The sequence below is a fragment of the Echinops telfairi genome, unplaced genomic scaffold (assembly GCF_000313985.2).
Source record: "Echinops telfairi isolate 266 unplaced genomic scaffold, ASM31398v2 ScPeMD7_2;HRSCAF=8, whole genome shotgun sequence".
Taxonomy (NCBI): Eukaryota; Metazoa; Chordata; class Mammalia; order Afrosoricida; family Tenrecidae; genus Echinops; species Echinops telfairi.
Genome location: NW_022103898.1, coordinates 68,916,740 through 68,942,903, shown reverse-complemented (window position 1 = coordinate 68,942,903; position 26,164 = coordinate 68,916,740). Strand labels below are relative to the sequence as shown.

Sequence of the window (26,164 nt, the reverse complement as noted above, 5' to 3'; positions counted from 1 at the left end):
GAGGTCACACACAGTTCCATGTAATCGGTTCCCTCTTTCCTACCCATTCTCCCTTTACCCTCCCTAAAACAGGTTTTTAAAAGATGAATATACAAATAATGAAAGGACAAGTTATCTCACTTTTGAGATCAATGGCAAAACTTGTACTCTTTGATTTAATATAGAATTTTTCTGTAGCCTACAAGGCCATGGTCCACATTAAACTAAAGACAGTCTCCTGTATGTTAATATTTAGTCTACCCGCCAAATGTTCATCTCACCTCAGCATCAAAAGACATCTCAACTAAAGTGGAATCGGTCTCCAGCTGGATATCAAACATCGGACAAGATTTTGGAATCTGAGGCTCACTAATTAAAATGACCAAAAGAGTACACAATGTTCCCCTAAAAAAATAAACAAAGGCAATTTATGAGTCAATTTCTGAAAAGACAAGCAGTGAAAGAAACTTTACAGAGACCACATATCATTGCACTTAGTAACACTAGGCATCACAGAACAGTCTTTCCCCTTGGCTGACCTCCCTTAGTATCTATTGCCTTTCCCTCCATCCAAGTTACATTTGAATCCTTGGACATGCAGGTACATGTGTAGTGACAAGACATTTAAATTAAAGTAAAATTGTTTCTCAGTCTTTGGGCCTCAAAATAAATTTTGCTCAAAAAGATAAGGAATTACATTGCTTGGAAAACAGTTCAAAATCTTGATTTAAAGATCATTCGAGCAATTTCAATTATAGCAATATTTTCCAAAGGGCTTTTCATGTTACTAGTTCCGAGCAATATTAAGGTCAAAATGGCTTCTGTGATCTAAGTCTATCTTTACTACCAGGCTTCTCAGAGGCTTTGATAATGCACAGTTTGGCTCTTCAGGAGGGAGACGCAATACACAGCACTCTTCAAAATGCTCACTCACATTTGATCCTAAGTTTATTGGACATCTGAACCCTTCTTTAGCAGGGCATTTCAGGGACAAAAGCTCCACTGACCACCACTAAATCCAGATCAAACCCATTGCCATCCCGTCCATTCTGGTCCATAGCAATGCTATAGGGCAAAGGAGAACCTGCTCCTAAGGTTTCCAAGATTGCAATCTTGATGCAAGCCAACTCCCACTTCTGTCTTCCATGGAGCAACTAGTGGTTTCAATTGGCTGTCCTTCGGACGGCAGGATGGCACTTAACCACTGGGTCCCCAGGCCTACTCAACACCACTGAACCCAACCCGACCCACTGCCATCAAGTCAATTCCAAGTCACAGTGGCTCTCTAAGACAGAATAGAACGGCTCCTTAGGGGTTCCAAGACTAAATCTCTGAAAGCAAGCAGCCTCGTCTTTCTCCCTCATGAACACCACTCTACCACTCACCCCATAGAGCTGCCATTCTCAACCTGTGGGTCGCGACCCCATTGAGGGTCGAATGACCTTTTCACAGGGGTCTCCCGATTCATAACAGTAGCAAAATGAGTGATGAAGTAGCAACGAAAATAAATGTATGGTTGGGGTCACCACAGCATGAGGAACTGTATGAAAGGGTCACGGAATGAGGAAGGTTGAGAATCACTGCCTTAGAGTCAATCCCAATGCAGAGAGACGCTGTATAGGGCTTCTGAGGCTCTAAATGTTTGTGGGAGCAGAAGCCTCATCTTTCTTCCACAGAGCTGGTGGGCTTAAACCGCCAACTGTGCCGTTTCCAGACCAACGCTTACCTGACCCAGCCCCAGGGCTCATGGAGAACATCCCTAGCTACTAGTTAATAAAACTAGTATTAAACCTCACGTCTTAGCTCTCAAAGGCCAATGTCCACAAACCCACACTAAAAACTACTCACTCAAAGATTACCTCGTTTGAATAATATATCCTTTTATTTGAAGAAAAAAAATCACAACTCAAAACGCACACCCTGAGAAGTGAAATTATAACTCCACCTTCGCATGTAAAATGTAGCCCGTGTCTGAGGGGCTCCAAGAGTGCATGGACATTTTCCATGATCTTTTGATTCCATTTTTCCATCAACGTGTGAGGCTCCCTCCTATGGATGAAGAGGAACTGAAGGCAGGCCACTAGAAAGCCCAGTTGCTGCCTTAAAGACAAGGGCACGTGGAGGTGCCATGGTCACACGTTGGGCTGCTGCTCCTTGGGAGAAAGAGGAGGCTTTCTGCTCCTGGAAACGTTGAAATTCTCAGAAACCCACAGCGACAGCCCTACAGGGTCACTATGACTTGGAATTGACTCAGCGGCGGTGAGTTTTGAGTAACTAAAGACAATAGCAGAGTAGCTTTAAGCTTGAAAGCAGGGGTTCTCAAGCTTCCTAATGCCGCGACCCTTTCATACAGGTCCTCATGTTGTGGTGACCCCCCCCACCCCAGCATAAAATTATTTTCGTTGCTACTTCATAACTAATTTTGCTACTGTTAGGAACCATAATGTAAATAACTGATATGCGGGATGTATTAGGCGACCCCTGTGAAAGTCATTCGACGCCCAAAGGGGTCGGGACCCGTAGGTTGAGACCCGCTGCCTTAAAGCATAAGCTTTAATAAAATAATTTAAAAATAGGACTACACAAAAAGTATCAAGAACTATAGTATTCCTTTCATAAGGGCATAAAGGAGACTGTCTCTTTTTCCAGTAATATTGAGGCTTCTATTTTGGTTGTTGTTGAGGATTTTTAGTCTTTTTGTATTTATTGAAATCATCACTGTGAACTGCCAGCTTTAGAAGCCCACGATTAACTAAAACTTGACTAAAAAGACAACCCCCCAGACGGGGTTTTCCACTCCTGTAAAGTTACAGCCTCAGCCGGGCCCAGGAGGGCACTTCCAGCCTATGCCGCAGGGTCACCATGTGGCAGAACAGACTTTGTGAGTTTGTGTGGTTTCCTTTCTCTAACTGAAAAGGTCGGCCTAGTGCTCAGATCTGGAGAAGAAGCATCATGCCAGGGAGCACATTTCTCAAAAAGAAGGATATGTCTTACAGGGTACTGGCTAATGTTTTATTGAAATCTGAACCGGCTGGGGAGAAAGATGAGGCTGTTGACTCCTGTAAAGATTGACAGCCCCAGAAACCCAAAGGGGCACTTCTGCTCTGTCCTGTAGGGTTGCTATGAGTCAGATTTGACACCATGGTAGGGATTTTGTTTTTTTCATTCTGTCTATGCTGTGCCTTGTATTAAATAAAATATTAATTTGGGCAAACCACAAAAAGCGTGCGGCAAAGCAACCGTGGGAGCAGAGCAGAGAGCCCCCAAGGGAGTACAAAGGACAGACTTGGGGGCCAGAGCATGGTACCCCATCGGTCTTGACTGAAGGACACGCCTAGAGATGACAAATCAGACCTTGATCTATTTACAGATTTTTCTTACTTCTAGAACTCCCTCCCAAAATCAACAGGACACTCTATTTAGAAGCTTTTCCTGATATTGGGTTTGAATTGACATTCCATTTGTGGTTATTTAATTATAGCCCTTTGTTTTCAGCAATGGCTTCTTTTCAAATCATCATCTATGGAGGGCTAAGGAAAGGAATTTTTAAATCCTAGGTCACTTGCTGTGACCATATATGGACTTAACCAGGAAAGTGCTAACATATGAAAGGATTTTAACACATTTCAATAAAAATAAAGCTAAGCAGGTTGAACTACTGCCGTTTCTACTTAGGAAAATAATAAGGAGGGAAACACTTTCATGAGGCTATAAGGACACAAGGACATTGGGGAAAATTTGGCATTTAGTGGGTGGTAGATCATTTGATCTTTTTCAAGTTCAAGGCTAGGACAAAAGATTAAAATATGCTAAGGAAAATCTTTTTTTTGTCTTAAAGGTTTTATTTTATTGTGCATTTGTGTTTGTTTTTTCATTTTTCTTTATTTTTATTGGGGGCTCTTACAGCTCTTATCACAATCCATACATATATCCATTGTGTCCAACACATCTGTACATATGTTGTCATCGTCTTTTTCAAAACATTTTCTTTCTACTTGAGCCCCTGGCATCATTCCTCATTTTCCCCCTCCCTCCCCAACCTTCCCCTTCCCCATATCCCCTTGATAATTTATAAATTATTATTTTTTCTTCTTCATGTTTTACACTGACCACTGTATCATTTCACCCACTTTTCTGCTATCCATCCCCCTGGGAGGGAGGCCATATCTCAATCATTGTGATTGGTTCCCCATTACTGCCCACCCCCCTACCCTCCTAGTATCGCTGCTCCCCTTATTGGTCCTGAGGGGTTTATCTGCTCTGGATTCCCTGTGTTGCGAGCTCTTACCTGTACCAGTATACATGTTCTGGTTTAGTCAGATTTGTAAGATAGAATTGGGGTCATGGTAGTGGGGGTGGGGGAACAAGCATTAAAGAGGAAGGTTGTGTGTTTTGTCAGAGCTATCCTACAGCCTGACTGGCTCTTCTCTTCCTTGTGGCCCTTTTGACAGGGGGTGTCCAATTGACTACTGATGGACTTTGGGTCTCCACTCTGCCCTCCTCCTCATTCCCATTGATATGCTTTCTGTTTGTTTTGTTTTGTTTTGGGTCTTTGATGCCTGATACCTGATCCCATCGACATCTCATAATCACAAAGGCTGGTGTGCTTCTTCCTCGTGGGCTTTGTTGCTTCTCAGCTAGATGGCCACTTGTTTATCTTCAGGCCTTTAAGACTCCAGATGCTATATCTTTGATAGCCAGGCACCATCAGCTTTTTCACCACATTTGCTTATGCACCCATTTTATCTTCAGTGATGTCAGGGAAGAGGAACTTCACAGAATGCCGTGTTAGTAGAACAAATTGTTCTTGTGTTGAGGGAGTACTTGAGTGAAGGCCCAATGTCCATCTGCTACCGTAAAACTTTATAAATAAATATATGTACATGGATCTATTTCCCTGTCATTGTATATAAATGTATTTACATATATACATGCCTGTATTTAGACCTCTATAAATGTCCTTTGCCTCCCAGTTCTTTCCTCTATTTGCTATGGGAAATCTTTATACCTGTCATAATCCAGAAGGGCAGAGAGAACACTCACTGCCAGTGAGTTGGTTCCAACTCATAGTGACCCTATAGGACCAAGTAGAACTGCCCCGGTGGGTTTCCAAAGCTATAAATCTTTTTTTAATTGGAATACTAGTCTTCTGGTTTTATTCACAATTCCAAAGTGCTGTTCCAGGTAGAGTATTTCTCATGGGGGAGGGTATTTCTCCTTTTTGCTGGATGAGAAGCTGGGTAGGAACACCAGTGCTGTGTGTAGAGTTCTGGGTGGGGTTGGGATGTGAATTCAGATCCCTCCCATTCAGCAGATTTCCTTCTCTTTCCCTGTCTGTGTTTGTTTCCTCTCTTCCGACAGCGCTGGCTACCACAAAACTGCATCTGCTAGTCAGCCTCACACTAGGTAGCAGGTGACATCAGCAGTCACGTACCTCTTAAAGTCACGAAGCCTGCAATCAAGAAATCTGAACTCTCGAGTTACAACTCAAACCTGATTTCAAGGTAAATAAAGTACTTGGCTGGATGGTGAAATACTTGATTCTTTAAACAAATTTTTTTTAATTATAAGGTAAGAAAAGCTATAAATCTTTATGGGAGCAAAGCCCTCATCTTTCAAATTGCTAACCTTGTAGTTAGCAGCCCAATTCATAACCCACTAAGCTGCTATCAGGGCTCCCGGGAGAGAGCTCAGCATGAGCCAATTAATCTGTGTATCACAGAAGGAAGTGGAAAGATAAATAACACAAGAACAAGGAGTCAAACAGAGAAGTTAGAACATTTTACAACCAATAGTTAAGGGGTTGCAACTACAAGATCCCAAATTCAGAAGGACCTTACTTCTTAGCTGCTAATGTGTTCAGGCGAGATAACTCGGTTTCTGTTTCTCTGAACATCAAGCCCAGCGTCTGGACAATTTCAATGCACATCCTAGAAGACAAAGAGCATTGTGGTGATTGGCAGTTTGGGGAGCCTGTAGTCATTATCAACTTGCATCCTGAAATCCATATAGAGAAAAACACAGGAAGGAAATTCTATATAACAAATTGCCAACACTGGGTACGTGTCTACTGTGTGCTTGCTACCTAGAAAGCACTCAGAAATACCTGGGGGAATGAAAGGAGAGCTGGATATTGGGATTAGGAGTCATCCTCAAAACTTTTGTACATGTATTTCGCCCAAAATTTTAATAATAGTTATATACTATTTATCATTTTTAATTATTTCTTTTTCTTTCTCAAATAAACCAAACAACAACAACAAACTGCCGTTGAGGTGATTCTGACTCATAGTTACCCTACACAGGGTTTGTAAGACTATAAATCTTTATAGGAACCTCATCTTTATCCCATGGGGCGGCTGAAGGATTTGAACTATCAACCTTATGGTTAGCAGCCCAATTCTTATCTTATAGCACCACCAGGGCTCCTTAATAAGTAATATATTCTCAAGGTTCAACATTTCAAAGGTGAAATATGGAATACAATAAAAGGGGTCTGTCCTACATCAGTCCCTCCAGACACCCATATTTTCTCCTTTGAGGTAGCCAATATTACTAAGTGTTTTTTTTTAATGGTAATTTTCTTTAAAACTGGACCAAAATAAAGGCTGTATTTTAAAACCTATATGAAGCAAGACTTGAACAAGCATTAATACACATTTTCTTTTGTCCACTGGCTTCCATTTAAGGAGGCCTGGTGGTGCCGTGGTTTAGCTGTTAACCATAAATAAGGTCAGTGGTTCAAACCCATTGGCTCCTCCGAGGGAAAAAGATGAGGCTGTCTGCTCCATTAAAAACTGACAGTCTCAGAAGCTCTGCGTAGGATTGTTGTGAGTTGAAATCAGTGGTTTGACTTTTGGTTGGTTGTCTTTCACTTATCTTTGACATCATTTATAATTATGCACTGTGTCCTTACACCAGCTCATCAGTCCTTTGACTTTTGTTTTGAAGGGCGCTCTTATCTCTAGACTCTGGCAAGTATTCATGAAGTTTGTTCACTAGGAAATAGAAGAGGTCACTGGCCTGTGAAAGCAAGTGGGAAAAGAGATGATTAAGGTAGTGCCTGTTAATACTCTCTATCCTTCTATACTAAAAACACCAAGAAAGGCTTTCTTCTTTGCTTGAGGTGGCAGTGACATGCAATCTCTTTCATCAGGTTGAGCTTAATCCAAAGTGAAAGCATTCTTTCCTGTACACCCACTGACAGGACCCACGATGCTGGCGCACAGCGCAGGGGCTCTTGGGCAGGGCTGATGCGAGGAGGGGCGTGCCGGGCCTGGCTCACTCATTACTGCTGGAGTTCATCCAGAAGCAGGTGTCTCATCTCAGGCTTTAGCCACCTTAAGATGAAATACTCAATGGGAGCAATTATAATTCCTGCCTATCCCAAATCGTTGTCTTTGGTGAGGAAATGAAAAGGCTCTTGAATGGAAGGTAGATGCACTCCTGAAATTATCACCCTGAGGTAACCTGGAAAGCGTAAATCAAAAGCATCCCCTTGCAGCTTAGTCAAACCCAACAATAGTTTAGCTTGACTAGTTAAAAAAATAAGTCTTCTGTGAGCACTATGTTCGTTCTTTTCATTATCTATGTGGGATACAGCCGACAACGGGAGATCGTCTGCACAAACGGAGAATGGAGCCCGCGGCCCCGCAGCACGTGGTGTCTGTGTTGCTGCTGCGTATGTTGTTAATCACGGCAAAATCAAGTGCAAAGGGAAAAACACTCACAGGGACCAAACAAACCGGTAGACGTTGCAAAAGATCCAGAACAATATTGCCACTTCCGTTAGATAGTAGAATGTAAACTTCCATCTCTGCCAACATAAACACCGACTTAAAAGTGGAGAAACCGGTGTTTTTATGTCCCCAGCCAGTCTTATGAGAGAAATTGACCATGGAAACAAGCACTGGCCCATGAAACCAGGCAAGCTGGTTCTAATGAGAAAGGTATTGTAATGGCTTCTCTCACTAATTCTTCTTTATTCACCTATTTCCCAGAACACTTGTTGACCCACAATCTCTGTTTAGACAAGTATGTGTACGTCCTTATTCAGATGGTCTGGCATGAGGTAGAGGAAGGGAAGAGAGAAAAAGGAGCAAGATGCATACAGCCAGGCACCAAACACCCTCACAAGTGCTTGGGCTCAGCTAGTGCCCTGACAAATGAGCACAGGGCAGTGGTTTTACACACCGACTTTGAGGCCAATCCACCGTAATTTCTTTCTTCCTGAGTTCTTTTCCGGACCTCTCGCATGGACTGACTCTATTCTTAGTCAACTTCCCTGTCTGTCTTCACCCATCCTCCTCCCACGTCCTGAGTTTCTTAAACTCTAAACAAGATCCTTATGGGGCCAAAAAATCTGTGCCATCACCTGGGTATAATACCTATGTGCAGAAATCTGCTATAACTCATTTTGCACACTCTTTAGGAGTGATCTCCCTTCATGCGATCTCCATAAGCAGCTACAACTGGATTACTTCTTCCGGTGTCTGCTCTACCCAAATGTTGGCCCCTCTCTGGTAAGTCCCACCTATTAACACAAAGCCCACCCTGCCCAAATTTGGAATTTGTGGCAAAGTAATTATTGAAAGACATTTCAATGTCAAAGCCAAAATATTTGCGCTGAATGTAATAGGTAGAGCCACAAGAGGTTTTAAGCAAACAAGACACACAATTGTAGCTATAGATCTAGCTGATGCAATGTGTGGGATGGACTGGGGAGTTCGATCTGGGTGAGAAATAAGCCCAGTTTCTTTGGCCTTTCCACCTGAACTACCTCAGTCCTGGGCGGACTAGGAGAGCTGGTCATCCTAGTCTTGGGCAAACCCTATTTAGGAAAGACCCAGAATCTAAGACATGGGCGAGACTGGCTGGACTGGTCCGCAGATTGTACGCTTGGCGACTACTCATTGAAATGACGACAACTCTGTCTGCGTTTGTTGGTCAAAATTAGGATGCATCATTGGCCCGTCAAATGTAGCAGTAAGCTGGGCTCTAGGTGGGGTTTCCTCCCTCAACTGGGCCTCATTCACGCCAAGCCAGTCCTCAGTTGGGCTTCTCCACACCTTCATCTAAAGCTGCAATGGGGTAGTTGTAATCTACTAAGAGTTAGGTTGGCTGATCTCCAGAAGTCACATTTGAAAGAAAGGAAGAAAATTGCCCTTCAGTGCAAGCCAGAAAGGTCAGCCCGTCAGCCCCACCAGCAACTCCACAGGATTGGAAAAGCCCTAGCAATCTGTTCCCATAAAGATTCCAGCCTGGGAGACCTTCCCGGGCAAGTGTCCTCGGTCTCATAGAATCACGATGGCCAACACTTACCAACACTTATGTAGGGACAGGCGGTTAACTCCCCCAAATGGCCTTGCTTCAGCTAAGCAGGCACTCTCTTGTGTGTTGCTTTGGGCCTACCTAGATGGTACCTTTTCCCTACTAACTGCCAGGGCCCCCACTTATCATCGGTCTAACAGCCCTAACAATGGGGTTTCAGGTAGGTTAGCATTATGATGTGAATGTTGCCTACTTCACTCAAACCATCAAAGGATTCCTCATAAAGTTCCTCCTAAAGAGTTCCTCGGTCAAGTGCAATGTAGCCAAGAGGAATTAACGAAAGCGGAATGAAGGGCAAACGATAGTGGGATGGGGCAAACTGAAAGTAAAAGGAAATAAAGAACTAGGAAGCAAAGGGCATTTATAGAGGCATGTACCTATGTAAATATATTTATATATAATGATAGGGAAATAGATCTATGTACATATATTTATATGTTAAATATTAAGGTAGTAGATGGACACTGGGCCTCTGCTCAAGTACTCCCTCAACACAAGAACAATTTGTTCGACTAACATGGTATTCTGCGATGTTCACCTTCCCTGCCCTGATGGCTGAAGATAAAATGAGTATAAGCAAATGTTTCTATGGTCTACCCGAACAAACACACAGACTAACACAACATGGTTACATAAATTTAACCAACATTTTGAAGTATAGCATCAACATGCAACACATTTATTTATATTTTAATTCATGCTTGAATGGCTGCATTGGATAAACAGATGAAACAGGTTTTAACAATGAAGACCAAAGCACTTACTTTCCAGAAAAGCCTTTTCAGAATGAAGTTGTTCTGAGCTGCTACTTTAAGTTCTGTAATTAAATCAAACATCTTCCTCAGGGTATTGTCTTTAAGAACGATCTCCGATTTAAGTTGAGTGAAGTGCTTAATTTTCTCTTCTGATCTACAGAAACAAAAAAACCATTTCCATAAAAAGGACAGAAATGGCAGTTTAGGAATATCAACTCTTATGGACAAGTTTGTAAAACTTTACTACTAATGGAATTTTAACAGATTTGCATTTTTAGCCCTATTTGTCATTACATGAGCCTTGATCCTCCAAATTGAACCTTTCACACACACACCCCTCTTACTCTGGCCTAAAGCCACTATCTACCCATACCTCTTTACTCAAGCTGTGCCCATGCAAGGAATGTGCTCACTGTCCCCACTAAAGCTCTCTCTCTCTCATAGCCTAACTTGGCGGACGGAGTCTGCTGAACCCCAATTGCTTACCTGCCACTTACCATAACCTATGAACCATGTGGAGCTGACTAGAATCAACTAGAAGGCAGTCAGTTTGCTTGGGGGTATGATTTTGCTTAACAATTTTTCTTTAAATCAACTTTTTTTTTTTTTTTTTGCTTATCCATTGAGCCCATGCTGACTCTCAGCGACCTGGTGTGCCATCGAGCAGAACCGCCCCACAGTCTCCCGAACCTTTTCTCTTTATAGAAGCAGAACATTAAGCCTTCCTTCGGAAACACTGCTGGGTGGATTTAAACTGCAGAGCGCAGGTTAGTGATTAAGCACAGCTGTGTGTGCCACCCAGGGAACTCTCACTTTGCTTAAAGAAGTCTAAAGAAAACTTTAAATCACTACTTTACATGAAAAGCCTGCATTCCTTGCCATAAAGAGCATAAAGCAACACAAAATCTAAGTTGACCCAGATTCTGATCCCCCGCCTGCCCTTTCAGAGGAAAAGGCAGCTGCGTTGTGTGGTAGAGCTGCCACCACTGGCGCCCAGCCCCACAGGCTCTCCTGGAGAAAATCAGAGAGCCCCAAACGGAACCCTTATCACACCACAGAGTCAGAGTTACTGCATGCATCTGAGGATCCCACCTGAAGTCCTCCCACCCCCCGACCCCAGCACAGACGTATATATATACACAGATGAATCCTTTATTCCCAGGTATTAAGAAACCTGGCAGGCAGGGTTTCTGCAATGGAAGGAGGTCTTCACCTTTGCGAGTTGGAGGTGAGTCCCAATCACATTCTCATAATTAATGTTGTTCCCCACTATCTCCTCCCATAAAAGTTTCCTCTTACAGGCACACAGCTGATTGCTATGCAGCCGGCAGCTTCAACTACAGGAGCAGACAAGTGCTACTGCTCTCCAGGCTCTGAAGACAGCCACTTCTCCTTACCTGCCCCGGCACTGGGGTTAGGTTACGCCTTCAATGTACTCAGGGACATTAAGGGTTAGGGTTCAGCCCACCTTGTTACATGTGTAATTACATTACCTGTAATTAGGGGGGCTTGCACACCTCCCTAGTGTCTATAAGCCTTGGTTGGAAATATATTCGCTTTCTCTGCGTGGGCCTGGCTCCTCAAGTCGTGGCAGTCCCGGAGGTGAGCATTTGCAAGCTTTATCTTGTCTGATGTCTCTTGAATTTTACTCCTCAATTACACAACCCCCCCTTGGACCCACTCGGTTGTGGGGGCTGCTACCCCACAGTCCTCACTTGAAGAATAGTGAGGTAAGCCCCCCAGCTGAAGGTAGGCCCTCTGCCCAAGCATTTTATTTACATTTCTCATATCACACTAATCCTAGCTCACCCTACAGTAGCTATCTGTGTCTTGGCCCCAGTCCTTCAGCTGATTCTCAAAAAACGTTGAGTAACATTCCCGTGTTAAATAACTTCCGTTTCCCACTGGCCTAGCCAAAACAACTGACCCTGAATGGAGCACAGGCAATGCGGGCCGCCTCTGGGCTGAGTCCATTTTACGGATGAGCTCATTGTCCCCAGTGAAGGGAGAGTGGTAAAGCACCTTCCTTTTCCCACGACTTCAGAGAAGTGGAGTAACCTGTGAGAGCGTACACAACTCATGGCAGACAGTTCGGATGCAAAGCAGCAGGAGAAAAGTTGTGTGTCCTGTGTGCTGGTGGTGGTAGGGGCTTTGCGCCAGTTCCCACTAATGGCAACCTCACGTACAGCAGAATGAAACACAACCGGCTCCTGCCATCCTCACAAGTCCTCTTGTTTGAACCCATTGTTGCCGCCACTGGGCCGATGTTCTTAGGGTTATTGAAGAAAGGGAAATCATTTTTACCACCTGCCCCACTAACCTGTAATAACAGCCATTTATCCCATACTACCAAATGAAATTTGGGTCCGGGTTCACGACCCCCCCCCTGGTAATTTAAAAACAAACAAACAACCTATGATGTTCTTCTTTACCAAATGAAAAAACATTGTCACAAAATTTATGGCTTTCTGGAAAAGAACAAAAAAGAGCATTTATTTCTACTAAAGACTCTAGAAAAGAAATAATTGGTTGGAAGCATAGAGGCAAGAAAGCATGATTCTGAGCATAGGGACTAGGGTCACACAGTGTAATGCCTCCTCTTCTCCCCGGGGAATTATCTTGGGCAACTTGTGTGGCTTCTCCATACCTCTGTTTCCACATCTGTGAAATAGGCATGGTAATAGTACCTACTCTGTTATACTATTTTGATACTTTACTTAGTTGCTGCATGGCTTGGCACACAGTAAATAATAAATGTTGTCTAAGTAAAATACATACATAAGCATTGGCATCCCACTTCCCTATACACTCAACTCCAATCATGACATTTTTAAAAGATTATTATAAAATCCACCATCTTTCTGAGAACTCTAAAACCAGGAGAAATGCTGCTTTCACAAACAAATAAGCTTAGAAAAGCAAAAGTTCAGGTAAAATATCATATCAGCAGAATTATTTTTAAATTGGCTTTCCAGTTTATTTTCCATTAGGAGTCAGCAATTTATTAAGATCTGTAAAAAAAAAACATTTTTAATTTTCCTGGAATCCAGATTGCTGGCTCTATGGAGATATGGCACTTAAGTCAATTGTTTAAAAAAAATTTTTTTTTAATCCTCACTGTCTTTGAAAGCTTTTTCTTTCTCCTCAGGAGCGCCTGGTAGGTTTAAACCACTATCATCGCCACATAACCCACTATGCCAAGAAAGCCCATCCAGGTGCCTTTCTGAATGGTGAGCCTTTTAAAAAACTGCATCTTCTGGGTCAAACAAAAGCAGCCTAGCAGAAGTTGATTTGCCTTAGGCATTGTTTGTTTGCATTTTTTTTTTGAGTGGGAGAATTATCGATGGGCAGCCAGTTACTAGAAGCAGCAAATCCAGGCTCTGGCTGAGAGATATGGGATGTCATTAATGTCCTGTTATAACTGATTGATCCTGAAGCCCTTCCCATGCTCTGAGAAACCAATATGGTGGGGATGTACACTGGGGATGTACACTGACCCTCTCTGGACACCACACATCCTCTTCACGTTCCTCTCTCTAGAGCACCTTCTCCATAACTAGGGTTGATACTGCCTAATTCAAATTGTATCTACTCACAATAAGTATATTCTGTTTCACTACATTTTGGTCTTTGCACATTTACATATCTAACAGCTCTATAACAGAAACAAACTATTTTTAATCCTTTGTTACCTATTCTAATAGGCTGTGATACCAAACTAATATTTTTATTTTAAAAAGGTAATAGGAAAAAGCACATGAATTTCTTCATCCTAAAACATCAGTTCATACATAAATTGAGGTCTCATATACTTCACAAATTTAGATAAGACTAAGCATTTTATATTTCTACAGATAAGTGATTTATAATCACAATTTATTTGAACGTTTAGGGAGTATTTGCTTTTATGTACATGGCAAGTTTCCTTTGCCCAAATTACAAAAGAAAAGCATAATGCTCGAAAACTCTATTATGTAACTTAAATATAAACAAATCACGTATATATATTAATATAACAAAAATGCTGTAGTGCTGTCCAGTCTGCTTGGTTTAAAATTAGAAAAGGTGTGTGTCGGGGTTATATCTTCCCACCATACGTATTCAGTCACTATGCTGAGAAGCTGGATGATATGAGGAAGAATGTGGCCTCCGAATTGGAGGACGACTCATGTGTGTTTGATGCAGATGGCACAACCTTACTTGCTCAAAGTGAGGAGAACTTGAAGCACTTGCTAGTGAAGATCAAGAATTACAGCCTTGAGTATGGAATATAACTCAATGTAAAGGAGGCCAAAATCTTCCCACTGGACCAATAGGTAAGTAACATCATGAAAAATGAAAAGGTTGAAGTGGTCATGGATTTTGTCTTGCTTGGATCCACAATTAGTGCTTGTGAAAGCAGCAGTCAAGAGATCAAAAGATGTGTTACATTGGGTAAACTGAGGGCACAAGATCTTTTTTAGAATATTGGAAAGCAAGGATGTTACTTTGAGAACTAAAGTGTGCCTGAACGAAACCATGGTACTTTCAAATGTCTCATCTGCATGTGAAAGTAAGACACTGAATAAGGAAGACCGAAAAAGAAATGCTGTGTTTGAATTGTGGTGCTGGAGAAGAAAATTGAAAGTACCATGGACTTCCAAAAGGAGAAATAGGTGTTTTGAAAGAAGTTTGGCTGGAGTGCTCATGAAGGCAAGGATGGCAAAACTTTGTCTTACATACTTTGGACATATTGTCAGGAGAGACCGGTCCCTGGAGAAGGACATCATGTTTGGTAATATAGAGGGACAGCAAAAAAGAGGAAGGTCCTCAAGGAAGGTAGATTGATGCAGTGGCTGCAACATGGGTTTAAGCACAGGAACCATTGTGAGGATGGTGGAGTCAGGACCAAGCTGTGTTTCACTCTATCGTGCATGGGGTCGCTATGGGTCAGAACCAACTGAACGACACCTAACAACAAGCTCAGCTCCCGCCCAGTCATATTTTGAGCGCCCTCCAATGGGATGGGTTCATCTTCTGGTACTATATCAGACAATGTTTGCTGCTGCTATCCATGAAGTTTTCCGTGGCTAATTCCTCAGAAATGGGCTCCTTATTTCTCCTTCCTAGCTGTCTTAGTTTGGGAGCTCTGCTGAAACATGCCCATCCTGGGTAATCCTGCTGGGATTTGAAATGGTAGCGGCACAGTTTCCAATCACAGCAACACACAAAGCACCACAGTAAAACAAACTGACAGACAAGTGGTGGTTCGTCAAGTGGAAAACAGGAATTCACCAACATGAAGTTACCAGAAGGATTCTTGATCTCATAAGCTCTTAGTTTTGCAAATGCTTTATAGCCAAAAAGAAAGCCTTTATATGTTAATTAAGAAGCACTGTGCACTACATTTACAATGGTCAGGTTATAGAACTGTCATATTTGTGATAGAGTTCTGATTTGAAAACCCAACATCTACTTACTCCTTTTAAACTGAGATCACTTCTTAGGGTTCACTGAGGTCCCTCCCAGGGCATGTTAAATACACTTTCAATTAACTGAACACAAAGTGTGCTTTTCCTGAGACAAGAGAGGGTCAGAACTCTTTTTATTTACTTCTGGAATAAATATCAAGGCACATATACAGAAAATTAGCATCAAATTTATTATACAACTAGCTTTAAACCACTTTAAATAAAGTACCAAAATGAAATAAAGTACCAAAATAAAAAGTACCCTACTTTTTAGTGTAAACTTTTAAGAGTAAACATCTGAAAACATGTGGAAATTCTAGCCATGTCATTTAACTCCTATATCCTTCAGAAAGCACTTCTAAATAAAATTTATTTATAATAAATTGAACATATTTTCCCAATAAATCTAATGAAATTAATGTTCTTACAATATCATCATCATACCAACAAAAGTGTTGGTTTTGCTTAGTGCCCAGTTCATATTCAAATGACCTAGACAGTCTTTAAAATGTCTTCTGTCCAAAGGGACTTCAAAAAATACGGAATTAGAAAATCATGGAATTTTTCCACAAACCCTTTGAAGGCTACTCCTATGTGATTTTTTAAAATGTGGGTCTGAATAAATTGTTATATTTCCTTAGGTGTTTAAGTCTTTTTGAAATGTTAATTATATAAATTTTCAAATGTACCCAAACATGGAGAAAAAGATGGAATCCTATTGTAGCTATCACCCAGCTTCATAACTTTCTATTTAAAAATCTTCAACTTCAGTAATTTTCATTGTGTTAATCTTGTTTCAAATCTTGTGAACATTTTCCTAATCTCTAATACACACTCACACTCTTAAGGCAAACTCAATTTAATTGTTTTTAAAAAGGTATTTCATAGATAGTGCTTTGCCTTTCATATTGCAATAAATAGGGGCACACAAAATCTAATTGTCCTGTCTAAGTCATGCTAAGATCATTTGGGTCATTCGCCGTAGAATCCCTTCAATGTGCAGTTCCACTTCACCTTTTTGTCCAATGTTTTCATTAGCGGTTGAAAAGTAGCAATTCTAAAATTCCTAATTCTATTAAGCTGTCCACACCTATTAACTGGAACGCTGTAAAAAGGAATTTTCCCTCATCAACTAGTGCTGCTGCAGTGCAGCTCATACAGGAAATACAGGATAAATCCTTAATTCTTTTATTTTGCTTGCCAGTCTGCAGAATAAGGGATTGGTGCCATATTTACATCTAATAGAGTTCAACATGCTTTTATTCCTTTGGGTGTGTTAGGCAGCTCTTTCTGTGGCATATCACTATACAGAGCTGTGTAATTATTATGTTCTTAAGAGTATTTTTATGTAATTATTATGTTTCAATCACCTCATTTATTCTTTTTCTGATGCTCAAGTTGTCCCATTTGGGCCCCTAAAGGTGGGTCCCTGGGTCCTTTAGCTAGGGCCCAGTTAATGTTTGCTTTCCAGAATATTAAGCCATTTGGGGCTCATTTTGTATATCTTCTTCTCTAGGCTCAGAATCAACCATTCCTCTAAGGAAACATGGTTCCTTTTTGGCGTACAATGAACATGCATGTTTTAAAATTAACTTAATTTTAGCTCATTCCCTAAACTGTCCTAGTATTACTCAATATCATACATTTCTCAAAATTTAAACCTATGATTTACTTTGCCTCAAAATAGTTGACATTGCCAATTCCCTGAGTGGTTACTATGTGCAACGGATGGTTTTGATTAAAGAAGATTAAAAAAACCAAAACGTTAAGATTTCCCCCTTGCCTTCCAGGGCTCACAGTCTACTGAAAGAGATAGTCAGAGCACAAGTAACTACAAGTACTCCACAATGTAAGTACACATCAATATAATAGAAGGCAGACTATTAAATAAAAGCACAATGAGACTATGACAAAAGTTGTGATAAGGTACAGACTCCTTAGCTTCCAGTTCCAGCCTCTATTCGATGGCATTTATGTATTCATCCTATAAAGGCTTAAAGGCAGACAGTGTGTCCCCATTGAAGAAGCACACTGCAGAAAGGGGCAGCAAATAATCAGACATGGCTGGGAAGTGCTGCAAGACACGGAAGCACAGGATGTGCTTTGTTTTGAAAGGTCAAGAAAAGATTGTCAGAAGAAAAGGTTGATGAGCTAAGACTTGATGAACTGAAGCTGTTGAGAAAGGGGAAGAAGACTGTAGATGAGGGTTTTGGAATAGGGCCTACCATAGGTTAGGCCTCAGCAGAGAAATAGGGAACTTCTGGTAATAGGGAGTTTACTTGAAGAGGGAGATTGGGGCAGAAAGTGGGCATGGGGACACAATAGTTAAGAATGGAAAAATAAGAAGACAGATTATGAAGCTACTTGAAAGTTATAAGAGAGTTTAGACTTCACCTGAAGACTACTGGGGAGACATGCGTGTTCAGATTTACATGTTGGAAGGGTGCTTCTGGTTGCACTAGAGAATGGACTGGAGAGGGGCAAACGTGGAGGCAGAAAAGCTCCGTGATTCAGCCTGAACTGGTGGCAGTGGGAAGAAGAAGGTGCTATCCAGTTAAAGAAGCATGTAAATCATGTGGTGATTGGCTGGATGTGAGAGGTGGTAAAGGAGAGAAAAGACTTAAAGCAGACGCCCAGGACTGTGGCACGGGCCATCAGGAATAAGGGCAGCATGTACGCGGTTAGGAAACACAAGAGCTAAGTTGGATTCAGAAGGCAGATGCTGAAGATGCATCTGCGCATAAAGGTGCACAAAGGTCCTGTGAGATATACAAGAAGTGGTTTCCATTGGTAATTGAGTTTGCTTCAGACAGAGAGTTGGGGGGAAAGGATTAATGTGATAGGGGAGATAGGCGAGAGTTGGGGGGAAAGTATTAATGTGATAGGCAATAGGGGAGAGAGCAATATCATCACGCCTTACCTATACGGCTTGTGATTTCCCATCGCAGAACTGAGCCCACTAGCATATAGGGGATCTTGTAGAAGGGTGCCTTTCTGAAACAGGGAAACATTTAAATAATTAGAATTTTTGCTGAAAAAAAAGTCCCTTTGTTTCAAATTATGTACTCTAGATGTTTTGCAGCCATGGAGACTGAACGGGCCCCTAAATCCACAGGCAAAATTACAAAATACTTGTTCCTAAAGTCTGTCTTTGAGTAGAATATGTATGTAAATCAGAACGAGTAAGTATAGTTCCATAATACCAGCTAGTCAAAATGTTGTTTTAATCTATAGTATATGAGGATGAGTCGAAAAGTTCGTGGACAAATGGAATTGAAAGATAATGAATGTTTTTCACGAACCTTTTGAAGTCTTATAGTATATCTTTCCACAGATAAAAAACATTAAGGAAACACTTCCAGATACAATAACATAATAAAGTAGTCATAAGGATATTTTTATGCATGTCACAAAATAGCTCTCATTTGTTATTAAGGACCATTTCGTGTACTTCAATTCAACATGATGTGGTGGTTTGGGCCTGCAAGGTGGCATTGGCAGAGCAGATGTTGCTGAATTACAGCTCCTTATACGCTTACCCCTATCTTGTTACTTAATATCAGAATGGGATCCCAGGGAAGTCTGGGCTCTATCCAAGTCCTACACAAATTTCCCAGAACAAGCACACAAGGACCAAATGGGCAGCTACATTTGCCTAAAACCAAGTTCATAAAGCAGGAAGGACGAATGGACACTGGGAACCCAGGGAAGAAGTGAGAAGAGCCCTGTTATATTGAGGGCATCCAACTAATGCCACAACACAAAATGAAGGTCCACTGTCAGATGGGGAACTAAGAGACTGTAAACTTTCACCCAAACAACACTCTAAGTGTTTTGGGTCTTTTTCGTTAAAAAGCTGTCCAATCCAAATGTTTCGGCTCACTGTAAATCTAGAATTCTAATTTGAAAATGTAACTCAAAGAGGGGAAATTAAACCTTCAAGTATAAAAGGAACAATGACTAGAAGAGCCATAAAGATAGCCTGCAATGAAGTGAAATTACAACGTATGGTTTTTCTAGCCATACTCTGTGTTGTTGTTCGGGGTCATCAAGTTGGCTCCAACCCATAGTGGCCCTATGCCCAACAGAATGAAACACTCCACGCTCTTGTGCCATCCTTACAACAGTCCTATGCCTGAGGCCATTGATGCAGCCACTGTGTCAATCCGTCTTGTTGACACTCTTCCTCTTTTCTGATGCCCCTCCACTCTACCAAGCATGATGTCCTTCTCAGGGACCGGTCTCTCCTGATAATATGTCCAAAGTATGTGAGACAAGTCTTGCTATCCTTGCCTCTAAGGAGCACTATGGTCTTACTTCTTCCGATGCAGATTGGTTTGTCCTTTAACTGTCCATGGTACTTTCAATATTCTTCTCCAGCACCACAATTCAAATGCATTGATTCTTTTACTGTCTTCCTTATTCAATGTCCAACTTTCATATGCGTATGAGGCAATAGAGAATACCATGGCTTGGGTCAGGCTCATCTTAGTCCTAGAAGTAACATTCTTGATCTTCAATACTCTAAAGAGGTCTTGTGCAGCAGATTTACCGAGTGCAATGCATCTCTTGATCTCTTGACTTCCATGAGTATTGATTATGGATCCAAGTAAGACAAAAGCCATGAAAACTTCAATCTGTTCCCCATTTATCATAATGTTACCTATTGGTCCAGTTGTGAGGAATTTGATCTGCCTTATACTGAGTTGTAATCCATACTGCAAGCTACAATCCTTGATCTTCTTAAGCAAGTGCTTCAATTCCTCCTCCCTTTGAGCAAGCAAGTTTGTAGCACCTGCATACCTCAAGTTGTTAATATGAGGGGGTACCCCCCAAAAAAAGGAGTTGCAATGGGTGGATCAGAGCTTTCTTAGCATGCATTTTTCCCACTAGGTGAGCATTGAACAACTTGCTCTGAGTTAGTGCACCCAGTGGCATTGCGCGTGGGTAGAGTCTCTCTGGTTACAGTGAGTTTTTTCGTGAAAGCAATTTCTCTTGAACTTTGTTTTTGATGATGGCCAATTTAAGAGAACAGAGTGCAACTGTGAGATTTTGTTTCCTGCTCAGGAAAAATGCTGCAAAAACTGTTGTGACGTTGAACACAACTTACAAGGACAGTGCTATGGGAAAAACTCAAGTGTATGAGTGGTTTTCTTGTTTCACAAAACAGCTGATTGATGACAAACCTCACTCTGGACATCCATCAACTTCCTGAATGGACAAAATGTCAACTCATCATTGGAATTCATTCCACCAGGTCAGACTGTTAACCAAGCTTTCTATTTAGAGGTTCTGAAAAGATTGTGTAACAGTGTGTGACAAAAAAGGCCTGATTTGTGGCAGACGGGTAACTGGTTTTACCACCACAACAGTGCACCTGCTCACGCAGCCCTCTCAGTGTGCCAGTTAGGGGCAAAGAAAAACAGGATGTCTCTCTTGCCCCATGCACCTTACTCAACTGACCTCATTCCGTGTGACTTCTTTTTGTTTCTGCAGATGCAGAGGGACATGAAAGGATAGTGATCTGATGACATAGTAGAGGTGAAGGAGAAAAGGGAGGTGCTGTCAGTCAGCCAAACAGATGCGTTTGAAAAATGTTTCCAAGAATAGAATTTCAGATTTGGCAAATGTATTAAGTGTAATGGAGAGTACTTTGAAAGTATTTTTTAAAGGGGTTGTTTTAAAAATATATTAAATACATAGCTTTGAAAAAAAATTCCAGTTTTTGGGGGACACCCCCTCATAAGTCTTCCTCCAATTTTAATGCCACATTCTTCTTCATATAATCTAGCTTTGCTGATGATTTTCTCAGTATAACAGATTGAACAAGTGTGGTGAGAGGACACAATCCTGATACATACCTTTCCTGACTTTAAACCATGCAGTATGCCCTTGTTCTATTAGCCCACCTACCCCTTGATCCATATCCAAGTTTCTCATGAGCACAATAAAGAGTTCTGGAATTCCCATTCTTATCAAGTTTACCCACAGTTTATTATGATGCACACAGTTGAATGTCTTTGCATAGTCAAACAGTCTTTGTAATATCCCCAAATGACTAGATGGAAGCATGCAAATAAAGTGTAGAGGATTCTGACTCAGAGACTGGTCAGTTTTGCCCTTCCACTGGGTATAAAATGAGGAATTTCAAAAGCAGGAATAGAGACTCTCATGGCCATCAAGAAAGAAGAATTGAAAATGGAATATAATTGAGATCCCTGCACAGAGAGGCGGCGGCAGTACACAGTGGCACATGGAATGGTACATAGAACAGTAGACCACAGAAGGGGTATAGTTTGGACAGGAAGCTTGCTGCCACAGCTAAAGGAGCTTTGTAGTACTTTTCTAATCAGGGCAGAGGACAAGAGACTACATCGCTGAGAGGCTGAGGACCAGAAAGTGCCTACCAGCCTGGCTGACAAGGAGCACTGAGGACTAAAGAACTGTATACTTAATGATTCTGATCCTGACTTGTATCCTGCTAACTTCCTTAATCATGAATGTTGACTGTAGGTTCTGTGTGGCCACTGAAAGGATTATTGAACCCAGCAGAGAAGTAGAGTGCTGTGGAAGATAAGAATAGAATAGAGAAGGTGGAGGAATGTGTGAACCTCTACCTCATGGGAAATGAGCCTTTTCCTTTCCCCCAGTGAGGTCAGAGGAGATCAGATGAAGCCCCCATGGCATTTCTTCATATTTTCCCACAATGCTTAGCCATTTCTAAAACCTCCCACTTCCTAGCTTTTTCTGAATGAAATAGCTTTCCAGATTTCTGAAATAATTATATTAAAAGACTCATAATAGAAGTACATATTCTGAAGATAATTTAAAGAATATTTTCTTTAATAAATTGCTTTTAAAAACGAATTCTGTTGTAGCATAAGGATTTCTAAATGGGAGTTCTGACTCTACCCCTAAACTCACTTTGTAATTTTGAGTACTTAAGACATTGGTGCCTCTCTTTCTTCAGTTATAAAATAAGAGACTCAGACTAAATGATTTCTAGATAAAATCATCTGATACGATGACAATGACTCCCATAGACCTATATTCTATAATGCCATATATATATACATACATATATAGAGACTTTTTTTTAAAATATAGAAATGTATTGACAATTTGAACTTTTTCTGAGCCTTGTGCTCCCTAAAAGTAGGGACAGTTGAGAAATCTCCCCCAGTTAACTGCGAAGACCAGCCTGCTCTTAAACATTCTGAAATAAGACCTGCTCCACCCTTTCTTGTGACTCCTGAGACAGACCCACGACCCTGGTTTTTCTGTCTCCAGAAAATTGTCAGCCTCCTTCCTTCTCAAAAAAGTTTTATTAAGGAGTATTCTCCCAGTTGCAATAGCCTAAATAAAGTCATCTCTCCAGGTGTCCAGTGCATTTAGTCTTTCACAATCTTAGTAAATTCCAAGGATCACTTTCCAAAATAAGCAGATGATCAGGGAAGACATCATTGCACTAAAAAAACAACACTCGGGGTGAGGTTAATTTATGGGGACACTTACTATAATATAGTTGTTCCAGGAACTTCTTAAGAGCAGAAATATTGGTGAGGTTGTGGAAACAATATACAAATGAAGTTCAGACTCCTTTTTCTCAAGGTTTGGGTGGCTCTGTAAAAGGGGGGCTGGGGAGGAATTTCCTAAGTAAAACTCATTTCCGTTCCCAGTACACTTGAAAGGGCTTTCATGTAGAGAGTCTTTGTGATCACCAAGTCCCTGGGGTTCTTTTATGTTCATTTTGCAAGATGGTTCAGTGACTGCCTTGCCCGGGCCTGGTGTGGATTGACAGCTCCCCCTGGAGGGGATAGGTAGGGGTCGAAAGGCGTCTTGGCTTGGAAGGGGTAGCGTCCTGCGTTCTGAAGGACAAATGGTTGAGTCCTTGGAAGTTATGCTCTCTTGGTGGTACCTGTCAAGTAAAATGTAATGTTAAATATGATATTGAACGCTTTGCATTTCATGATTTAGCAATAAGGAACAAAGAGAAACCAGTGACCCGATTGCATTAATTTAAAATGGTAAGAAATGAGTGTTTTCACTTTTAACAATGCTTGCTAAGGGAAAGAGGTAATATGATTGTCCTCAAGAGAAAGGAAGGCCCAGTGAATGCTACAACACATATGAACCTTGAGAACACTATGCTGAGCGATAGCTTTTCTTTGTTCTTACATTTCCCCCCAAATTCCCTCTATGGATTGACAAGTTAATAATTAGTATATAGATTATATGTTATCTTATGTTATAATGCTCCTTTCTGGCACCACGTATGTTTCATGTGAAACCAGCAAAATGACTTCAGGGAGTTAAATAAAATCTCACATGATGTGCCTGTTACTTCCTCAGTTATAGAAAAAATATTATTTGAGGAATTATGAATTTCTAAATTCTATTTGGCAGTATAAATAAAAGCACGATGGATATTATAGATTTGCCAGTTAAATAGGCCACTTGGTTAAATTAATCTGTTCTCTTCATTTGAAATTCTTCTTACTTCTCTAATTGAAAAGTAGTTCATTATCTCCATCAGGAGCAAGAAAAAGTAAAGAAAATAAATGACACAAATGTGCTTGACACAATGGATGTATGAACGTATTATGATAAGAGCTGTATGAGCCCCCAATAAAATGATTTTTTTTAAAGAAATTAAAAAAGACACAGAAAGACAATCCAATGGACAATGTAAACATCAGTCTCTAGGACCCTGAAACCAGAGAAGCTACATGGTGCCTGGCATCCACTCTTAACAGCCCTGAAAGGGATCACAAGAGGAGGTTCTTGATAGAGTAGGAGGAAAAACGCGCATCAAAACTGGTAAAATTATGAAAAAAGACCAGACATCAATCTGATAGAGACTGGTGGAACTCCTGAGGCTGTTTCTTAGGTGTCCTTTGGGCTTGGAATTGAACTCGTCCGATAAGCCCTTTGAAGCGTATGTCTTACCTCCTAAAGTGAGTGAAGTTGCATTTAAGTCAGAAATTGAGTTATTATAGCCTAGATAGCAACCCTTAAAATGTCTTGGCTTTATTTCTGGTTAATTTGCATTTGGCTACCATTCCTAAGACTTTTAAAGTTTTTCTGCCAACATTCCAACTTTCTCCCTCAAATACCTTTATGTGGATGTTTAGTATATTTTAAACTACATAAAAGACTCTAATAATTTAAAGGAATTCCAAATAAATCTCAGGTGAATTGAATAGACTTTTGAATTTGATTATTTAAGCCTTTAGTTAGTACGGAATCTTGTTGAAAACTTAGGTAGCAACTATGTTTTACTTAACAGTTTTCATGATGTTGCCACAAAAATATATTAATTCTGGGAAGTATTTGCTGCATCAACACTGTTCAGAATGTGGAACCCAAAGGTGGGGCTTAAAAGAACTTGGGTGAATATGACACTTGATAGGCAAACCCCATTTAACTCCGCAGAGAATACTTGTGCATTAACATCACAGCTAATTTCACTGAAACCACATCCTTTCTCTACATAATATTTGCCATCTTTTGAGTTTTTTGTGCTCTGCACACTGACTACCTTGATATTATAAGGATGAGTCTTAATTCCTGTCTTAAAGAGAACACATTTAGAATTTTCTCTTTTCATTGTTCTTTATTGAACTGATTTCTGTTCTTAACATTATTTTCTTTGGGTTTGCTCATATGTTCTTTTAAGAAAATACTTTGTAGGTTGAGTACTGAGTCCATGTGCTTTATGACCTCTAGTATGTCTTAGTACATGTATTAAAAACTAGATATTCCTTCTAATATCTACATTAGCTAGGTCATGTGCATTTTGGCAGTACTGTAATGCAGCCCTAATATTTCTCTGTGTTGTTGCTATTTTCAGTAGTAGGATGTGTCTAAAGGTGGATTTCTTTGAGTTCATCCTGTTTGGGGCTCACTGAGCTTCTTGAATCTTTCAGGGTATACCTTTTGACAAACTTGGAAAGCTTTAAGCCATGATTCCAGCCACTATTTTTCAGCACTATATTCTTTCTCCTCTCCTTGGGTCTGTGGTGGCATGACTTTTAGACCTTTCTGTCCTGTATTATTGTTTCCTGAAATTTTGATCCCTTTTTCTGCCTTTCTTCTCTCTGCTGTCCAGAGGGAGTTAGTGGCCCTTTTACCCACCATCTCTACTCTTCTTGAATTCGTTCAGGGAATTTTTAAAAATTTGGTTATTTTATTATATTTTTTGTTCTAAAATTTCAATTTGGTCTCTCTCGCTCTCTCTTTTTTTAATTTGGTCTCTTTTTATATCTCCTAATTCGTCTGTTGAGATTTCCTATGTTTTCATTTGTTTCACTCCTACTTGTTAGATCATGCTTACAATCGTTTGTTTTTTTTAAGTCTTTCATGACAAAATAATAATCATTTATAAAATTATCAAGGGCTTGGGAGGGAGGGGGAGTGGGGAGGGAGGGGAAAAATGAGGAGCTGATATCAAGGGCTCAAGTATAAAGAAAATGTTTTGAGAATAATGATGGCAACAAATGTACAAATGTGCTTGACACAATCTATGTATGTATGAATTGTGATAAGAGTTGTATGCCTAAAGGTTTCCTCCCCGCTCCCACTACCATGACTCGAATTCTATCTTGCAAGACTGGCTAGACCAGAGGAGGTACACTGGTACAGATAGGA

The 26,164-nt window shown here is 40.8% G+C and overlaps 1 protein-coding gene across 2 annotated transcripts in view; it reads right to left on the bottom strand.

The window, feature by feature from the left end:
- Window positions 1-26,164, bottom strand: part of CUNH12orf56 (chromosome unknown C12orf56 homolog) — a 96,755-nt gene that overhangs the window by 11,394 nt on the left and 59,197 nt on the right. Inside the window, exons 4-9 of one of the 2 annotated variants that reach the window (XM_004700806.2) lie at window positions 23,030-23,432; window positions 18,435-18,508; window positions 10,074-10,218; window positions 6,896-7,002; window positions 5,820-5,909; window positions 261-384 (exon numbers count right to left, since the gene is read on the bottom strand). In XM_004700806.2, the coding sequence (XP_004700863.1) occupies window positions 261-384; window positions 5,820-5,909; window positions 6,896-7,002; window positions 10,074-10,218; window positions 18,435-18,508; window positions 23,030-23,432 (943 nt within the window). The remainder of the gene's footprint in view (window positions 1-260; window positions 385-5,819; window positions 5,910-6,895; window positions 7,003-10,073; window positions 10,219-18,434; window positions 18,509-23,029; window positions 23,433-26,164) is intronic. The other variant, XM_045292933.1, reaches the window with a different exon arrangement.